The sequence below is a fragment of the Sinohyriopsis cumingii genome, chromosome 9 (genome assembly GCF_028554795.1).
Source record: "Sinohyriopsis cumingii isolate HCF-2022 chromosome 9, ASM2855479v2, whole genome shotgun sequence".
Lineage (NCBI taxonomy): Eukaryota > Metazoa > Mollusca > Bivalvia > Unionida > Unionidae > Sinohyriopsis > Sinohyriopsis cumingii.
The window spans coordinates 57,790,913-57,809,059 of record NC_142969.1 but is presented as its reverse complement, the minus strand read 5'-3'; the positions used below and the strand labels follow the sequence as shown (position 1 = coordinate 57,809,059).

General features: G+C 34.1%; 1 protein-coding gene across 4 annotated transcripts in view; it reads right to left on the bottom strand.

Annotated features, from left to right (window-relative positions):
- Positions 1 to 18,147, bottom strand: part of LOC149791882 (lymphocyte antigen 75-like) — a 153,360-nt gene that overhangs the window by 81,554 nt on the left and 53,659 nt on the right. For 3 of the 4 annotated variants that reach the window (XM_089970386.1, XM_089970388.1, XM_089970387.1), the window contains exons 22-27: positions 17,779 to 17,928; positions 14,311 to 14,481; positions 10,882 to 11,004; positions 7,370 to 7,480; positions 5,543 to 5,713; positions 1,435 to 1,554 (exon numbers count right to left, since the gene is read on the bottom strand). In XM_089970386.1, the coding sequence (XP_089826512.1) occupies positions 1,435 to 1,554; positions 5,543 to 5,713; positions 7,370 to 7,480; positions 10,882 to 11,004; positions 14,311 to 14,481; positions 17,779 to 17,928 (846 nt within the window). The remainder of the gene's footprint in view (positions 1 to 1,434; positions 1,555 to 5,542; positions 5,714 to 7,369; positions 7,481 to 10,881; positions 11,005 to 14,310; positions 14,482 to 17,778; positions 17,929 to 18,147) is intronic. The other variant, XM_089970389.1, reaches the window with a different exon arrangement.

Sequence of the window (18,147 nt, the reverse complement as noted above, 5' to 3'; positions counted from 1 at the left end):
GGAATCTTATTCGACAGAACTGTACCAGAGTATTGAAAACTCTTTTCAAATTGCTCAGTTCTTGGTTTTGGTACTGGAAGGTTTCCATGTGATATTGATCTCAACTGGTATTGTGTTGAAAAAGGCCTGAATAAGTCCTGAAAATACTCTGGTGCAGTTCCATGTAGACATTTAATATATAAAAGAACTGCCTTGTGAAAATCTATCCTGTCATATACTGTGAACCGTTTGAGTTATGTAAATAATGCTTTTGAGGGATGATCAACAGATGCATCTAAAATTATACGTGCTGCTCATTTCTGAAGTTTATAAATCATGTCAAGCTCAGATTCAGCACAGTTTCCCCATACATTGAACAATAATCCATTGTTGGAAGAATATATGACTTTTCATATAGATTGCGAGTTTCCATACGTAAATATTTCTTGATTCTTCTGAGAAGGGCAATTTTGGATGACAGTGTTTTACAAAGCTTATCAGTATGGTCATTCCATAATAAATTATTATCTACAGACATACCTACAAGCCTTTCATGTTTGACATTTTCTAATGGATGATTATTTATTGCAAGAGATAGTTTTGGGTTCCCTGACTTGTGTAGCTTTTGTGACATCCCCAAAATCATACATTTTGTTTTGCCTTTATTAATTACCATCCTATTTTGTTGTGCCCAGTTTTGGACTCTAATAAGGTCTGAGTTTAATCTCATCTGGATAACTTCAGTATCAGAACTAGATGTATACAAGGTTGCATTATTTGCAAACAAATCTGTATTTGTGGATTCATTATTTAATGGTAGATCATTGATATAGATAAGGAAGAGGAGAGGGCCCAAAACTGAGCCTTGAGGGACCCCTGAATGAATGGTGCGAGTTTGAGAGCTAATATTGCCAATGCTTACTTGTTGAGACCTTTGGTTTAGGTATGATCTAAACCAGTTTAAAGGAGGATTGTCAAACCTGTAACAGCTCAACTTTTGCAGCAGAATTTCATAATCAACAAGATCAAAGGTTTTCTTGAAGCCAGGGAAAACAATCCCAGTCATATGTCCATTATCCATTTCCTTCAGCCAAAGATCAGTACACTAAGGAAACACCACTGATGAAAAGTGGGCAAATAAAATTTCACCAGTTACAAAATAAATGTATGCAATTTCAAAAGGGATTTGAATATGCATGCATTTGAGACTGTGTTTATACAAAAAATGTTTAATAAATAATAACCACTATCATATAAATAACATATATAAAAAACGAATACACATCTAGGTGAAGACTTCAATTAACCCGAATCTGGTTACAGTCAACCAGTGAATCAAATCACTAACTGTATTGTTAATTGAATAAAATTCCATTAATGGAAAAGAAATGCAAATTAATGAGCAATTGTATACAGAGTATTAAAAAAGCTACATGTACACAGGTTTTCGCTAACCTTGTCCCCAGTCTGTATATGTAAGATGTGAACCATCAACTCCTTTCCATATATTCTCTATAGTAGTGTCCGACGCCCCAATCCAACACCCTTGGGAATTAGTTATTCCATGGACTCTATCTGCAAAAATATACAGTGGCATCACACTTGTCAAAATACTATTCACAGAATAGATCACAGCCGATTTTGATATGACAAGTGTAGTGCTCATTTCATTACGTTCCCATCCAATGATTTCTTACTGTGTTGTAAAGCAAATACCTGTAAATAAAAGCACGACATGATGTTGAAGGGAAAACTTTTGTTCTGACCTATCAAATGCACAGGTATAAATAACGTGCAGATCATAAAAGGAATTTGCTTGTTGGTAATAATTATGTAGTAAAATCATGTTAATTATAATAAATAGTGTTTTTCCCTGTAATTAAAGACAGTTCATTTGATGAATGATATATTTATAATATAGTTAATAATTATTTTTATAACATATTTACATTAAATAGCATAACTTATATTATCTATAAATATAACGCCAATGAATCTCAGTTATTAAAACATATCAAACTCTAATTTACAGTTAATAATTTTGATTTTCTTTATATTTTGAGCCATTAAGTAAAGTAATATACACTAGTATCTTGAGTACAAAAAGAGTAATACCATTCTTGTGAAGACAGTTCTGAACACGAATAGTTCAAGTGAGCAAGACCTTATTTTATTGTGGTAATTTTTCCTTTGTGAAAACCATGCATGTATTGATACAGCTAATAAAAATAAAAAAATCTGACATTTCTAGTGAGGAGTATTCTTTTAGACAAGCCCACTCATACATGAAAAACACTAAAATACTAATTAAATACTAAATAAAAAACACTAAAATACAGATCTTTATCTTGCATGAAAATTAGTAATTGAACTTTTACAAAACATATTAGTACATTAGCTATTTTGGTTTGATTAAAACTAGTTATTACAGAGGTGATACAAATACTGCACAAGATTAACATGACAGCAATAATGTCAGAATCAAAGTCATTGTCTACTTGTTAATAAATTAGACAGGAGAAGTGTGCCCAAAATAAATTGTGTAGAGAATAAAATGTTAATTTTGGTGATTTCAAGGCATCAATAAAAATATAATGCTATATCTTAGAAAAGATGCAGATCTAAATATTTAATGAAGATTACATGCAAATTAGCTGTATCACCCCTGATAGAAAAGTGACTGAAATGTGCAGTATGAAGAAAAAATTAATTACCTATTTAATGTGGGCAAATACATAATTTGTACTCAGCTAAATTTTAAATAAAACTTGAAGATCTTGTTAAGTACATGGTCTGTGGAGAACAAAGTTAAGATTTAAAACAAATGCTAACAATTTAATATGCTAAGGTTATGTTTTACAATCAATCATAATGCTGTCAAAATGTAAAATAAATTTGAGATCCATCAAGCATTAAGCAGCACTGCAAATTACTGAAAAACAAAGAATGGCAAATTATAAAAATGATGTCTTATCTAGATGCTTTTAGGCTACTAAAATAAATGGGGCAAAACAAATTAAATATGAAAAATAGGAAGAAAGGTTCACTGAACAGTCTGCATAAACATTACTGTCATGTTGCCTGCCCACGTTTACGTAAGTCAAGAACAAAGGAATTGGTTAGAAGCCATGTATATATGTTAGACCCTGCGGCTATAGTGGTCCTGTTCATAATTGTTATGAGAGCCAGCTTTGTTGGGTGTCAAAAATCACATGTGGAAGTTGAAAGCTTTGTTCATGAACAAAGGATCCTTACTGACATTGTAAATCTCACCAGGTTAACAGATGGCCAGAGCACTGTCTACTAAGTTGAATAGAACAGGGTAAAGTCAATAACCAATCAGAATTGACAGAGGGTGTGGTCACCATTTCTATTCGAATTTAACTGAGTAATTTAAACTAGAAACTTTCAGTAATGGTGAAAAATCATGCTGGAAAGTTAAAGCAATAACTACGGGAAAGCCACTCATACATTGGCAGGAAAACTTAGGAAATTCTAAGAAAAGACAAAGCTTTGTAAAGGTCAGTGAGTTATTTACTTGATTGTTGCAGAATATTAAGGCATTGTAATTGTAATTATGTGCAGTATGTATACTTCATTACTAGAATCGTAAGTACATAGAATTACCTTTGTAGTGTTTAATGTACATGCGTATTTGAGAAATGAGCTAAGCTAATGTACAGAATTATGTAGATTGCTAGCTCATGGTTAGAATTAATATTGTAATTTGCTATTTGGTTACTTTGTAGTAAACTAGTGCATTTATTCATGTGATATTCTAGATTTTGCAATTGTTGAATTGAATTGGAATTTTGGAAAATGGTTGCAGTGTGTAAAATTAGTTAATATGGATATTTGAATATTTGTGTACACTTGTGGGAGTGTAATGTACAGAAACGCATTCAGTATAATGAGATTAAGAATATATACACAGATGTGACACAATTTATTGATGTCTGTATGATAAGTGGTTGATACCATGCTTTTATTACGATGTTGTTTACCATACAAGAGCATATTGGTATTTCAATGTGCACGACTGCATGACTAAAAAATGTAAAAACCTTTATCTGAGGATTGATTGTTGGTTTAGTGTGAGACGAGATGGCTAGCTTTTAGGGGACAGACTTTTGGTGTGGTTTAGTCCCGAGTCTCTAGGAGAGAGATGGAATAGAGACTTGTGGAGAAGTTGATTGTGAATCGAAGGCTAGTCAGAGAGCAGAGTCAATGAGGAGGAGGAAAGGAGTTGAGGAGGAGGAATTGGAGAAGGAGCCATCTAGGAGGAGTTAAGAGGGATGTTGGGAGGAGAGAAGAAATTGGTGGGATAGGAGAGATACAGACGAGTATGAAATAAGGACAAGTGGAAAAGTAATCTCATACCATAAATCAAAAGATGCGAATAGGCTATCACTTGGTCGAGAGGAAGAAGAGTGATTGGGAAATTATTATCATTTGAATAATGAATTGTATTAAATTGTTATTCTTTTGAATTTCACCTTTTGTGTTCTCAATAATTTAACTGTTGGCACTCCTTACTGGGGAATTGGAGCCTTACCACTCTCTATCACTAATTTTGCTCCTTACAAAATCATGCCCGGGGTGGGACTTCTATGGTAATTTAAATAATATATTGGGAGCAACCCTCCCCAACCCTACCAAACACCATGATTACACAGTCAGGCAGATTGGGAAAAGATTTTCCACCAGTACAGTTTAAGTCAGTCACATGGCTGACCACCAGCTGGCATAGTTGACATCCTAGTTGACATCCAACAATATTAAAAATACAGCAATTGAAGTAAATACATTTTGACTGTGATAGAACATTTTTCATAACACCATTGCACAGATCAAAATCAAAGAAGATGACATAGGTGATGCTTTTGAAGAAATCTTCAAAAAGTGAAAGCTTCAAATGATACAGTTACACATGTGAAAGTGTTTTACAACAGTGTATGTAAGAATATACTGGAAAAGGTAAACACGAAAACTTGTGGTGAGACAAACAAGCATATGTAGTCAAAACATGGAGTAGACCCATAAAGAATATCATCTGGAGGTATTTTACTCAAAATTTTATTTAAAATCATGGTAGTAATATAAAATGATCTAAATCCTTTATACAAGTTAACAAAAGAAATGTGTTTAGCAAGAAAAATATTGTATACAAAAAATCTTTTAGCCATTTTTAACAACTATTGATGTCAACTTGACAGTAACAACACAATGAACTGATGTAGAGCACAGCGGGAGCCAAGAATTTAATAAACTGGGTAGTGTGGATAGCAACAACTGTTTGCAAAAAATAGCCAACAGATATAAAACAATAATAGATATTCCTTGGATTCAGTTGTGAGGTACCATAAGTATCTCTTGAATTTTCAAGACAATAAATTCTCTGTTTTAACATCAGAAAGAAATAAAATAAATGCAATCGAATGATAATTGTCTTGTACTCAAGTATAATTTCAGAACTTGAATCATTCTTAGATGATCTCTTTCATTGATGTTATCATCAAATTGTTATATAAAAGATATAAGAAGATTAGAAAAGGGCTCTTACTGTATATATACAGCTGTTGATCAGGTGATTTTACATTAGCCAGATCTCCTCCAAATTTCTGACAAGCTGCTCTTGCCTCATTCCAAGTTTTCTTCTCGTACCCAAATTTGAAACATATTTCAGTGTTGTGGTCCAGCTCCCATCCATCATCACAAGCTGCACTCAGAAATACTACAATATCGGGATCATACACATTTTTTTGCTATCAAAGAAGGTTTCGACAATTTCGGCATATGTTGATATCAGAAAAATGAAAGAAAATAAAAAATATGGGAAACCTAATATTTCATACCTGCCCCTACCCACATGTCCATTGCAATATAAAGTTTCTCTTGTGAAGGGACACATTGTCTACCTTGACTTTTATGTAATTCTGTTCCAGTGTGAAGCACTGTTCCCATCAGCTTATGAAAAATGGAAGAGTGTCTGGTAAGATAGCCAACTTCTAAAAATATAGATAGGAAAAACAACTAAACGAAAATGTTCTGTAGGTCTTTCGTAACAAAGAAAGCAACTACCAGATGTTTAGCATATTATGAATTGTTTTTTTCATACACCAGTGAGAATAATTGCCAGTTACTTTGGAGCAGAAGAGTTCAAAAATCCTATTTGCATGTATTGTTATTTCGGTTGCTCTGTAGTATTAAGATGTATTAGAGCATGAGGCACATTTTATTTCTCCACTCTGAAAATTCTCTAATCTTTGTGTCTGGGGAACCTACGTAGATTTCACTTCTTCATTCAATATGCACAATACAGAATGCATAGTCATTTCATCTGGGGAAGCAGAACAATACACAAAAGCATCAATGCTGTGTAAAAACTAATAGTCACATATGGGTACAGTCACAAGGATACGCTGTTTTCAACAATGTCATGCATGCATCTTTATGTAAGAATATAATATACTAACAAATCAGAGGTTAATCTTGTGAGGATTCTTATAAAAGGTACAAATCAATTATATATCCTACGGAACAAGCCAAAGTTAATGATGCATACAAGATGCAAACTTTAGATCATTTGTTTTGATCTTTTGCTTTCATAAAATTGTTTGCAATCAGTTGAAAATGCACCACCAGTAACACAAAGTGTCTCTTGAAAACCTTGGGACATTTTAAATTAATGAAAACTTGAGTCTTGATGCACCACCACAGCATGCTTAGGATTACGTGCATTTTCCTGATCATCCAGTCAGAAATTCTTTTTGCTTTCAGTGCTTTTATCCAATAGTGAGAGAATTGAGAAATGTGACCAGTGAAGTAACTAACAATTTAGTCAATTACTCCAAAGGTTCACACAGTGGACATTGCTTATATTTGGCAAGGCATTTTGCCTAAATATCAGTTTTCATTGTCATTAATATGATTCACAAACATGGTCCATGCATAGAATGATAACGTTTTTCATGATGTTCTTGTACATGTTTGACATTTATTTTTTATTTCTGGATTTATTTTCGTATTCATTTATTTATTCTTTGCATATTTGTATTTCTGTTTGCTTTTGTTCATACTTACTAAAGTATGAATGCCAGTATTACATATAGAATTTTATTTAATTCTGGAGATTGCCTAGGATCATAAAACAGTCTGAGAACTCATGGCAGTATACATATAACATCTGTGATGGAAGAATCATTAACACTTTCCAATGCTACTTATATTATACAGTAGAAATCCTGGTACTGAATGAGATCTACTTCATCCAATTAACAACATTTTTCCATATATAAAATAATTTAATATATTGATTGTATTCTTTAAGGTGCCTGAAAATTGCACAGTCTAGAGGAACATGCTGTGATACAAAGGCAAGTTTACTTACCTGGTCTTTCACATATAGATGTCAAATTTTCAGTGCAGAAATAGTCATTAACATACTTCTCAGAATTAATACTGCCACAGTCTTCATTTCCTTTCCAATCATCAGGCTGATCTGAAAAATGTTCCACTGATTGAACTAGTGACTGATTGACTGACAGATTCATGGCTAGCAATATCATAAAACTGTTAATTACCTTATAGTATTTCTGTATATTTACAAACTTGCATTAATTAAGCAGCTATCTTGGTTAGATTGCTAAATAATTTAATCCTATTTCCATTTATATAGTTTGGAGAAACAAAAATGGATTTAAGACTTCCATTAATGCAGGAACAAAAATGTTACATTAAAGTGTGTTGCTAGAGTGTGACAATAAGAACTAGAACTTCTTCTGTACTTATTTTTTTTTCTTTTCTGATTCATGTTCCTGTTCCTTTTTTACATTTTCTTCTTGTTATTATTAATTGTTGTTGTTGTTCTAGGGTTTAAAGCCATTTTTCAGATAGGCTATACATGGTGGCCAGTATAACTGGTGGAGGAAGAACCCTGAAAACCCCAGGGAAGACCCAGCAACCCATGAGAAGCTACTGACAGACTTTCCCACATGCCCACGCTAGCCAAGCTATGGACTCAAACCCACGCAGACAGAGGTGAGATGGTAGTGATCCAGAACGGTGAGCGCTTTAGACCACTCAGCCTCACTGGACCTCGTTATTATTAATAGGAAAACGTTTAACTGTTTGGCACAAAATGTAGCAGAGCTCTTTGAATAGTGCTGACTGGAATGTCAGGGTTGAATAATCCAGTTCCATCATTTTACCATACATTATACTCATAGAATGTATGAAAATGAAAATAGAAAAGAATCAGAAAGTTTAAAATGGGCAGTATAGGATAATTTAATACTTATTCAATATTAACATCTTTTTATTTGATCTTTTTGTGCACGGTAAATAAATAAACACAGTAATAAAGTATATAATTCCAGTGCTGAGCTTTCCTGAACTGCTCTAAAATTTATTCTGTCAAATCGACTTTAGCATCTTACAAATTTAAAAGAAAAGCTAAATGAGTGTGTGTGTGATTTGGATTTTTATCGTAGCATTAACATTTTTCAGTCATATAACTATGATGTCTGCAGTGTGGAAGTATATAGTGATGTCTAGCACTGGGTCATCATGCTGCAGACATGTTGCTTGATGTCCAACCCAGTCACCCTATCCTGATGTGTTAACTAACACTGTAAAACACTCAGAGCTTCTAAAAATTAGGCACTCCTCCACCTCATTAATATTATTATTATTACTATTATTATTATTATTATCATCATCATTATCATCATTATTATTGTCAGTATAATGGATTTAATAGCAGTAACTTCCATTCTACTATCAAAATGAAAATAATGAAATTAATTCAGCATTGTCAATTGTCTTATTAACTTACAAGTTCCATATAATTAGCAGTCTGTGCTTTTTAACCTGACAAATAAGTACATGTAATTTCTGGGAAATCATTTATTTGATTGACTTTGCATCAGAAGGATGGACATGAATGTTAACCATAAGTGAACTGCATTGAGAACATGTAGCAATATTCATGTGATAGCAAATGGTTGATTATTATACCCATCGTGTGACATTAACACTTTTATAAAGTCATTTCCTTTAGAATCTAAACAATTACTACACTCACAATAGCTGTTGAACCTACTATGCAGAATTAGTAACACAAGAAAAAAAAAAATGTCCATGAAAATTCATACTTCATTCCTGAATTGGCTTCAATAGTTTCAATTTGATTTATGTAATAGCAAGTTTTATTTGCTTTTGTCTCTGATTTTTATACTTCCTTTATGGGTGTATTGAGATGCAATGACAATTATGACCTGAGTGCTTGATTGTTGCTGAGGAAAGAATAAATCTGAAGATCATCTATAGCTCTTGATGTGTACAGTGGTTCCCCTCATGAACGGCACCCCTGACCAGCAGCATCCCACTTATTATGGCCTGAATCCCATGGCACAGTCGAGTTTGTGATCCAACATAAAATTTAGACAAGGCCACCCATTTAACATGACCTGCAGTCAACATATTAGTAGAAAATGCAAAATTTACCTCTCACAAGCAGCCACAATATATTATTAGTATTTGCATACAACCAATATATAATTCATATAGGAAGGTAAGTAATCCAATTATTTTTCCTGATGTCTGTTTCCCTATGTCCAGTTTTCATTACAAAAAGAAGTGTTGGCTATGATACATGTAGCACTAAGCCTGTATTATATCTTTAATGCCAGTGTTTACAGGAAATGAAGCTGGCAATGTTTTGATAGAGTTTGAGGTTTACAAAACCTATGAGTCGTTTTCTTTGATGATTATAATAATAATAATAATAATAATGAGGACTTTGTATAGCACCTAATCTTTAGAAGCTCTAAACGTTTTATAACATTAGACAACACCTATAAGATAAAAAACATATTATGATATGATTACAAAAGCAAACACCATGAAATTAGAAAATAATTTTAAAAAAAACATGCTGAGAATATTTAAGGTAGGAAACATTATTAGGCCTTTAAGTTTGTTCTTGCAGTCGAAATAAGTGAGTTTTGAGAGCCCTCTTGAATGTGATCACTGTGTCTTTGTGTCTAAGTTTAGTGGGCAATTCATTCCACATTGTTAGGCCCTGGTATGCAAAAGAATGCTGTCCATATGACTTGTACTGGACATAATTATCAAAATCATAACATGGTGAGAATAGGCTAAAATAGATTATGTGGATTAACATACACAGAGAAATTAACTTTGAACAAAACATGCAACTAGACAAAACTGAAAAATCAAGTGACAGTACTTGTATCACTTCCTTTATAAGCAAGGCATTTTCTCTAAACAAACATTTTGAATGCATAATTAAATTGCAGTAATGTACAATTAGCAAAATAGTAATATAGTAATTGCAAAGCTTTAACATACCATCATGTAATCAGAGAATTAATACTTTGGAGTACAAGTTATTTGACCTGAAGACAACGGGGAGAGTTCAAGAGCTCTTGCCAAAAAATGTTATGTTGGGAAGACTCAAATAAACAACACTGTCACAGATAAGGAATGTATTCTGCAGCAGTGGGATTATGGAGGAAATGGAAAGAGAATTATTTTAAATGTGAAGCAATGTATCTACCAAGATTTAAATAACTATTTTTTTTATGGTTTTGCAATGCGTATGCCAGCAATATCCCACTCACATTTCACGACTAAAAGAATAAGAACTATTAATTAATGTTACCTTGCAACCTTTTAATACTTAATGCTGCTTTTAAATGAAGATATTAAAAGGAATATATTATATGCAGCTTTATTACACACACATATACATGCACATACTTCTCTGGAAAGGCCACCCGTCTTATACAGCCACTTTTCTGGTGCAAAGGGGTGGCCGTATTAGATGGAGACCACTAAACTGAATTGTAGACAATGCTGTTAAAAGAAAATACTCACTCGGAGCCCACTTCTTCAATAAGAAAGGGGTTCCATCTAACCATGTCCAGTTGCCCTCCACTTGTGAGTCATGAAGACCTATCCAGATGTCATCAGACATGTCCTGCAGTTTTTTGACAGTATCTGAAAACATTTGTTCAGATTTCAGTAACAGAGAAAATAGGTGCAATTTTTACTAATACTATTGCATATCTTTGATATATTTCTGAGAACCTTTAGTACGAATGCTTGTCTGTTATATGCAGAAGTTATAACATTTAAGATGTTTAAGCTTTATAAATGATAACAATAAAGAGACTTGTTCACTGGAAGGATAACACTCTTCTTCAAATGCATAGGTAATTATGGTTTTGTGGGTTTAATGCCACTTTTCAGCAAAGTAACGAATTTTTGCAAGTAAAATATTTCTTCAAGAATGCGTACCCAGGCCTAAGAAGAACTACTACTAACTCACAAATCCAGCCCTCCCTGATGCAACTTTTATCTAAATGGAGCTAAAAGCTCTCTGGTGACTTATGCGGTGGTCGGACAGAGTGATCTCCCCTTTGGTATGAGACTGTGTAGCAAAGTCTAAGAAGATGTAAGTTACTAGTGGAGCATAAGGCATGCTCTCTATGGATGTAACAGCAGGGAGACTTGGAGGGTATATGTGTATTATGATTGGGTAAGTATTCTTAAATAAACATATTTTACTAGGAAAAATTGGTTTCTTATTTAACTACATTACTGAATATTAATACCTTACAAGAATAGGTAAAAGGTGGAGGGAGGTACATCCCCCTCCCTGCAGATCATACCATCTCCGCTCCCCTAAGGTATGTGAGACAGCTTATAGGTAACCCAATTGGAGGGGCTCTGTTTGTCGGGGCATTGCTTCAAATAGGGAGAAAAAAATTCCCCAGCATATTCAGCAGAAGTCATGAAGCCATGTCATAAGAAGCTGTCAATTGACCTAGAAGGATGACTGGCTGAGTAGTGGATATAGGTCCTACCAGGTTAGGTAAATTGTGAACCAACATCAGTTGAAGCATGAGGAACTATTTGTTTCTTTGTGCCAAATGAGTGTCTCAAGGTGGCATGAGGTATACACTGATTCCTGTACATAACTGCAAATGTTAGGTTCAACGTACAGTAAACCAGGCTGTGAGTGACTGACCAGGAAATCTGTACGTCTGCTGAGTGATAGGGAACATGGCTGTTTGTTAGCTCTGTCCCTCGCTGTTCCGCAAGTCAAACACTGTTGAGGCAAGGTTGAGGGAGTTGCCAAAAATGCTGAGTCCTGTGGCAGTGACTTGGGTGCTGCAGCTGTTTCAGCTGTTTCAGAGCATGCCAATGTTTTGTGCTTTGTGGCTGGAGGGTAAAATGAATTATCTCCCTTGTCTGCCTGAAATTTTCAAACAAGAAAGGTCAGGATGCAGATTGGTGAGATCTTTGTCTTGAGATGTTTTTGTGCTTTGCCCATAGTTCAAATTTGTAAGACAAATAGAGCGAAATGGATGAAACTGTAGCCCTGCACCTGTCGTTTAGAACATAATCACAGTGCAGAACTAAATCTTAAAAAGTTGACTCAGAATTTGATTACAGAAGTCAAATAAAACAATGATTCATACAGGTAAAATATAAAGACAATGCCACCTGTACAGAGGAGAGGTATAAACCTGTGGGCCAGCACATGTGATGTTATATAAATATTGTAGTCTGAACCTATCTTGTAAAGTTGCATAGGCTACCAGAACAAGTGACTAAATGCACTTTAAATATAATGGAATGCTTATGCAGATAAGCATGACTCAAGTGTTGCCTGTAGAAACATGCATGAGCAGGAAGTGACTGAGTAAACCACATATAGAAAGCTACTCATCCGACCAGAGCAGAAGCAATACAGAAATATACATGGTCTACATTACACACAAAAACCATCACATAAAAGGGAACAGAGACAGCATTATAAATATGTACAAAGTAGGTGCTAAAATATCCTTAAGAGACAATTACCTTTGGGTAAAAAGGCTCACTGAATGCCTGTACAAGCAAATCACACCTAAGTTTGCACTTGGACGCTACAAATGCCTTCTAATAGAAACTCACTGATATGTACCCATCTGTAATGGGTTTACACATATAGTAGAGGCTTGCAGTAAAAAAATGATTATAACTGAACTGAATGAGAAGTCACATAGGCTTCTCATGCAAGTAACTAAATGTGTGATGATCACAATGTGTTAGCAAACTATAAAGGAAGAAATTTGTTGGGATTGGAAGAGAAAAATTTGGAAATATACATGAAGCATATTTATTTTCCTTTGAATTGAAACACTTCTCGAACTTGTAATGGTATATCTTCCACGTAGATTCTGGCTTTTGAAATTGCTCTTGTGAGGAAAGCGTGCTTCTTGGCACGAGTGAAAGTAGTGACTGACACATTCTAAGACTTTGTCTCAAAGTCTTATACAGAAGGGGAGATCACTCTGCCCAACCACTCCGTTTAGCTATAGTAGTGTTTGGGAGGACTGGATTTGCAAGGTAGTAGTAGGTATTATGATTGGGTAACGTATTTAAAGAAGAGAAGACTATACATGATGGCCAATATATTTGTTTGCAGTAGAAGCCATTTTCACCCTGGGAAGAATCATCGACCTACGTGAAGCTACTGGCAATATTTCTCAAATACCCATGTTGGCTGAGGTAAGACCTGAGCCAACACAGACAGAGCTGAGAGGTGATCACCTGCGACTATTAGGCCACACATGGTCCCCAAATTCTTGGATAATCTCATGAAATGCATGTCAGTGCCTTAATCGCGTGATGAGTATACTCCAAAATATACACTGTAATAATCAAGATTTTGTGTAGCTGATCTTGATATTATTTAAACAAGATCTTATCCTGAATTGCAGATTAGAAATGAAAGTTTTCAGAAAGGAACTAAACTAATTTGAAAACTTTGTTTTCTACTGTAATATATTAAATATCTTCCATGACTAATAATAGTTACAGGGATGAACACTTCACATGCATGGAGAAAGACAAAGGTAATGTTTTCTTTGGAATAATCAAAAATAAAATGGAAAATATTAAAGCATTGGTGGTTTGATTAAATTCTTAACTTTTGCAGAAAAGAACATATATCCAATGTTTTGCTGTAAGATAGAAACATGAATGCAATGTAAAAAAAAAATGTTATAAAATGTTTATCTTATTATAACTTGCTTTTCTGTATAAGTTACATGAATCAATCAACACTGAATTAAATTATAATTTTTACTGCATAATGTTTTTGGATACTTACCTATCATAAAGTTATAACTAATACTTACCTATCATAAAGTTATAGCTAATACTTACCTATCATAAAGTTATAACTAATACTTACCTATCATAAAGTTATAGCTAATACTTACCTATCATAAAGTTATAACTAATACTTGCCTATCACAAGGTTATATTTTGTCTCAGATTTTAAATATACAAGATGACTGTTCCATGTCTCACAGGCAGATTTGGCCCCATGCCAGTTTCTTAAAGTCTTCTCAAACTTGTAACAAGTCTTTATGGAAAGATCTGCTGTCCACCCATCAGAACAAGCTGGCACTGATTCATCTATCAAAGAATATATTTTCATTTATTTCTGCATAGTATATATATCTAAATGATGTCCCATATAATTTGCAACTCTATAAGCCTGCTGAGATTCATGGACTTTAAAAATTGTAAATACATGCCAAATGATCAATTTTTTTAAAACAAAATGAACACTAATGTTATTTGCTATTTTTCAAACATGTGCAAATGACCATCTTACGGAGATGCTCCCAGGATTTCATCATAAGGGATGATTTACCCATTTTCCCCATTGTCTCCAAAACAAGAAAGAGCTGAAACAAATTGTGGGGAGGAGGAAACGGACATAGTTCAATATTTACCTAACACTTAAATATTCACCTTTGCTTCTTCTTTCTCCACTTTGTTAGGGCACTATCAAAATCAAAATCTTCAAACGATTTCCACTTAGCTGAATAAGTATTGGTGTGTTCATTGTTTCTAAGATCAGTCTGTGTGTGAATGTTGTTTTGTGCTGAAAACCCTCTTTCACAGTCTGTTGTCTGAAGGGGCACATGCATAGCTAACTTAGCCAGTTTCAACAAGCTGAGAAATTGTTCTTTGTGGTTGTTATTTACTATTTTCCACAGCTCAAAGATATTGTCTCTTGGATATATCTGCACCAAATTAAGATTTTTCACCAACAAGAACTCTCCCAAAGTCTCACTTTCTTTAATCAGTGCTTTCCTGACTACTGCTCCAGCTTTCTTATCCACTCCATAATGCTTTATTAGGGTCTTAAAAGATTCAATGCCATGGTCCACCAGTTCATCTTTGCTCAGAAATGATAGTCCTCTAATGCCAAGTACGTGGAAACTTGTAGCAACAGATGTATTTTCTGGAGGAAATCTCTGCTTAATTTCATGTTTAATCCTTCAATGAAATCTTTTTTAATTGCTTCAAATTCCGATTTCACGGAACTAGCATCCTTTTCAGCTGTACCTAATTTTATACCTTGCAAGGTGATGATCACATTTCCAATCTTGTCCTTCTCAGACTTTAGTTTGTTCTACAATTCTTGCCAATATAGCCCTGTCAGCAGCTGCAACGAACAGCTTGAATGTCATGTTGCATCTTCTGAAAAACCATATTTAAGGCAGCAAGTCATGAAATCAAACTCATGAGAAGGTACAGTACCATAACAAACTAGTAGCTGGTGAGTTGTAGAAATAATTTCTTACATTTCTTTCTATCATTTTTGTGTTTTTCAAAGTAAGTGTCTAGTGGTTTCCAAGACTGGAAAACAGCTTCTAAAGCACTGTAAAAAGCCATCCACCTATTTCATAAACTTCTTTCATTAAATACTACAGAGAACTGAGAACATCTTGAATTTTCTTCAATTCCAGAGTTCTTGAAAAAGTCTTATTGAAATAGTGAAACAAGTATCTGACTACATCTTGAAATACTGTCTTCAAGTAAGTTATTTTTTCTGCAGCTTTGGATGAACATAAATTAAATCTGTGTCATGCAATAAGCAGCAATAATGTGAGGGTTCATCTGTTTAAATTTTGTTGCTACACCCTCTTTTGACCCTGTCATGACTGATGCTTGATCACTCCCAAAAACAATTACCTTCTCCACAGAAATGCCCTGTCTTTAATAAATGTGGATAACAAACCAATCAAGATCTCTGCTGTTGCACTAACTTCCTTCACTTCAAGATTACCAAGAATCAATGCACTGACAACTTTGCCTGCCATAGATAACAAGTTTTTTTTTTCTCAGAGATTATGTCCGTAATTTCATCAAAAATTATTGTCAAAAATTAACTTTCTTGAAATTTTTTGTTTATGTCAGCCTGTAAAATCTCAGTGCACACTTGTACAAATTCTTCTCCAGACCTTTGTGACTTGTAGGTGGCATTGTTACCAACTTTGAGAGATGAAAGTGCATCACACCCATTTGCTCGATGCAATTTCAATAGAGAAGGGTACTTTGAAATAGGAATATTCTCAAAGGCAGTAAACTAAGCCGTCCTCATCGTACACTCTTTTTTTAAAACACTGGAGACAGCAGCTTCGAAGAAAGACTTGAGTACATTAGCCTTTAATGCTTGCACATGGTCATGTGACTCTGCATGTCGTGTAAGAGTTAATGTCCTAACATTCAAACAGCCAATTTCTGATGTTAAAGGGTTACTTTTCCTACAACATTTGCAAACATCACAAAACATAGCTCCTGTCTTCGAGTTGTGTTATAACCATCTGTACAATGACAACCTAGAATGCTGAAACTTTGCTGTACATTTTGTTTTCTTTTGTGGCGGTACATCTAACTCAGCATGATCTGACGTTGAAATATTGTACTCCATTTCATGAGAAACTCATGAAACTACTTTCTTTGTTCTCCCACTCACTTTCCACATAACAACCAACACTGGCTTGACATCCACTTTCCACATTCCTGACACCACTAACCTGACATTGAAAATAGTCAGTGATTTTATGTCCCACCATGGCTGATATTACTTTCCCTAATGGACTAAAGTTCATGCGTGCGCATATGGAAGAAAAGAAAATCACTTGCAGAATCCCTCTTGGACACGTGTTCCAGATATAAATAATTAGCAGAAATGCCAATTATCCTTTCATATTGAAGTAAATCCGAAAACATTTTAATGGAAGAGGTACGGAGATAAACAAATATCCTTACGTTTGAATTTAATTTTAGATTTATAGTTTGTAAATTATAAAAAAGGAAATAACAGTTGGTATATTCCACACAGAGTAATTTTTATATGCACAACTTTCAACTAATTTGTGGGAGTTCTCGCACATCACTGGTTTGAATGCGCAAATTTGTACAAATGTTGCATAAATCATGCCATCCCCCACCCTGGGAGCATCTTTGCATCTTATTGGTACACATTTATTGCATGTCTGTAAAACATAAATGATACTTTATGAATTCAAAGCCAATGTATCGCAGATGTAGAATAACACCATTTCCCTGAAATTGATCTGGGTAAAACTTGCAAAATTACTCCTCCATGAGCAGATAATGTTTCTATGAGTACATACAAAAACAATACAAATATAGATAAATTGATGAACACTGAACATGTGTTCTTTTTCTTCAACTTTTGATTACTATTAACAAGTTCATGAAAGTTATTAAAATAAAACAAAGTCAAGCTATCATACCACCATCTATCAAAAGCAATTTGAAATGAGACAATTATTGCAGAAATTACCTACAATTTTGCTTCAGTTGAAAAACTTCTTTCTAGAACACTACAAATTATATATTTCTGTGTATGAAACATTATTACATAAGTTTTTAGAATTTGTGAAATACCTCTTTTTAAGCAGATGTAAGATTCTCTTCTTTGACAATTCACAGCTTGCCAGGTTTGTCTATGTACACTTTTCAGTGCACAATATGCTTTTTTTTGATAGCGCTCACGATGTCTGTTAGAGTCAGGGTCAATATTGTTGACAGGTTCCCCTAAGGACATGCAAAAATTAAAATATAGTCAAGAAGACATGTGTGTGTATGTGTGTGTGTGTGTGGTAAAACATTTTGCAAACTATGAAATAGTACAGACTGAACATTTCACACTAAATCCATAGTAATATAATAGTAGTAGTAATATATTAGTAGTGAACAACTAAGTTAGGTCTTTGTTCGAGTGTAAAAACAAACATTTAGAATGGATGGTTACTT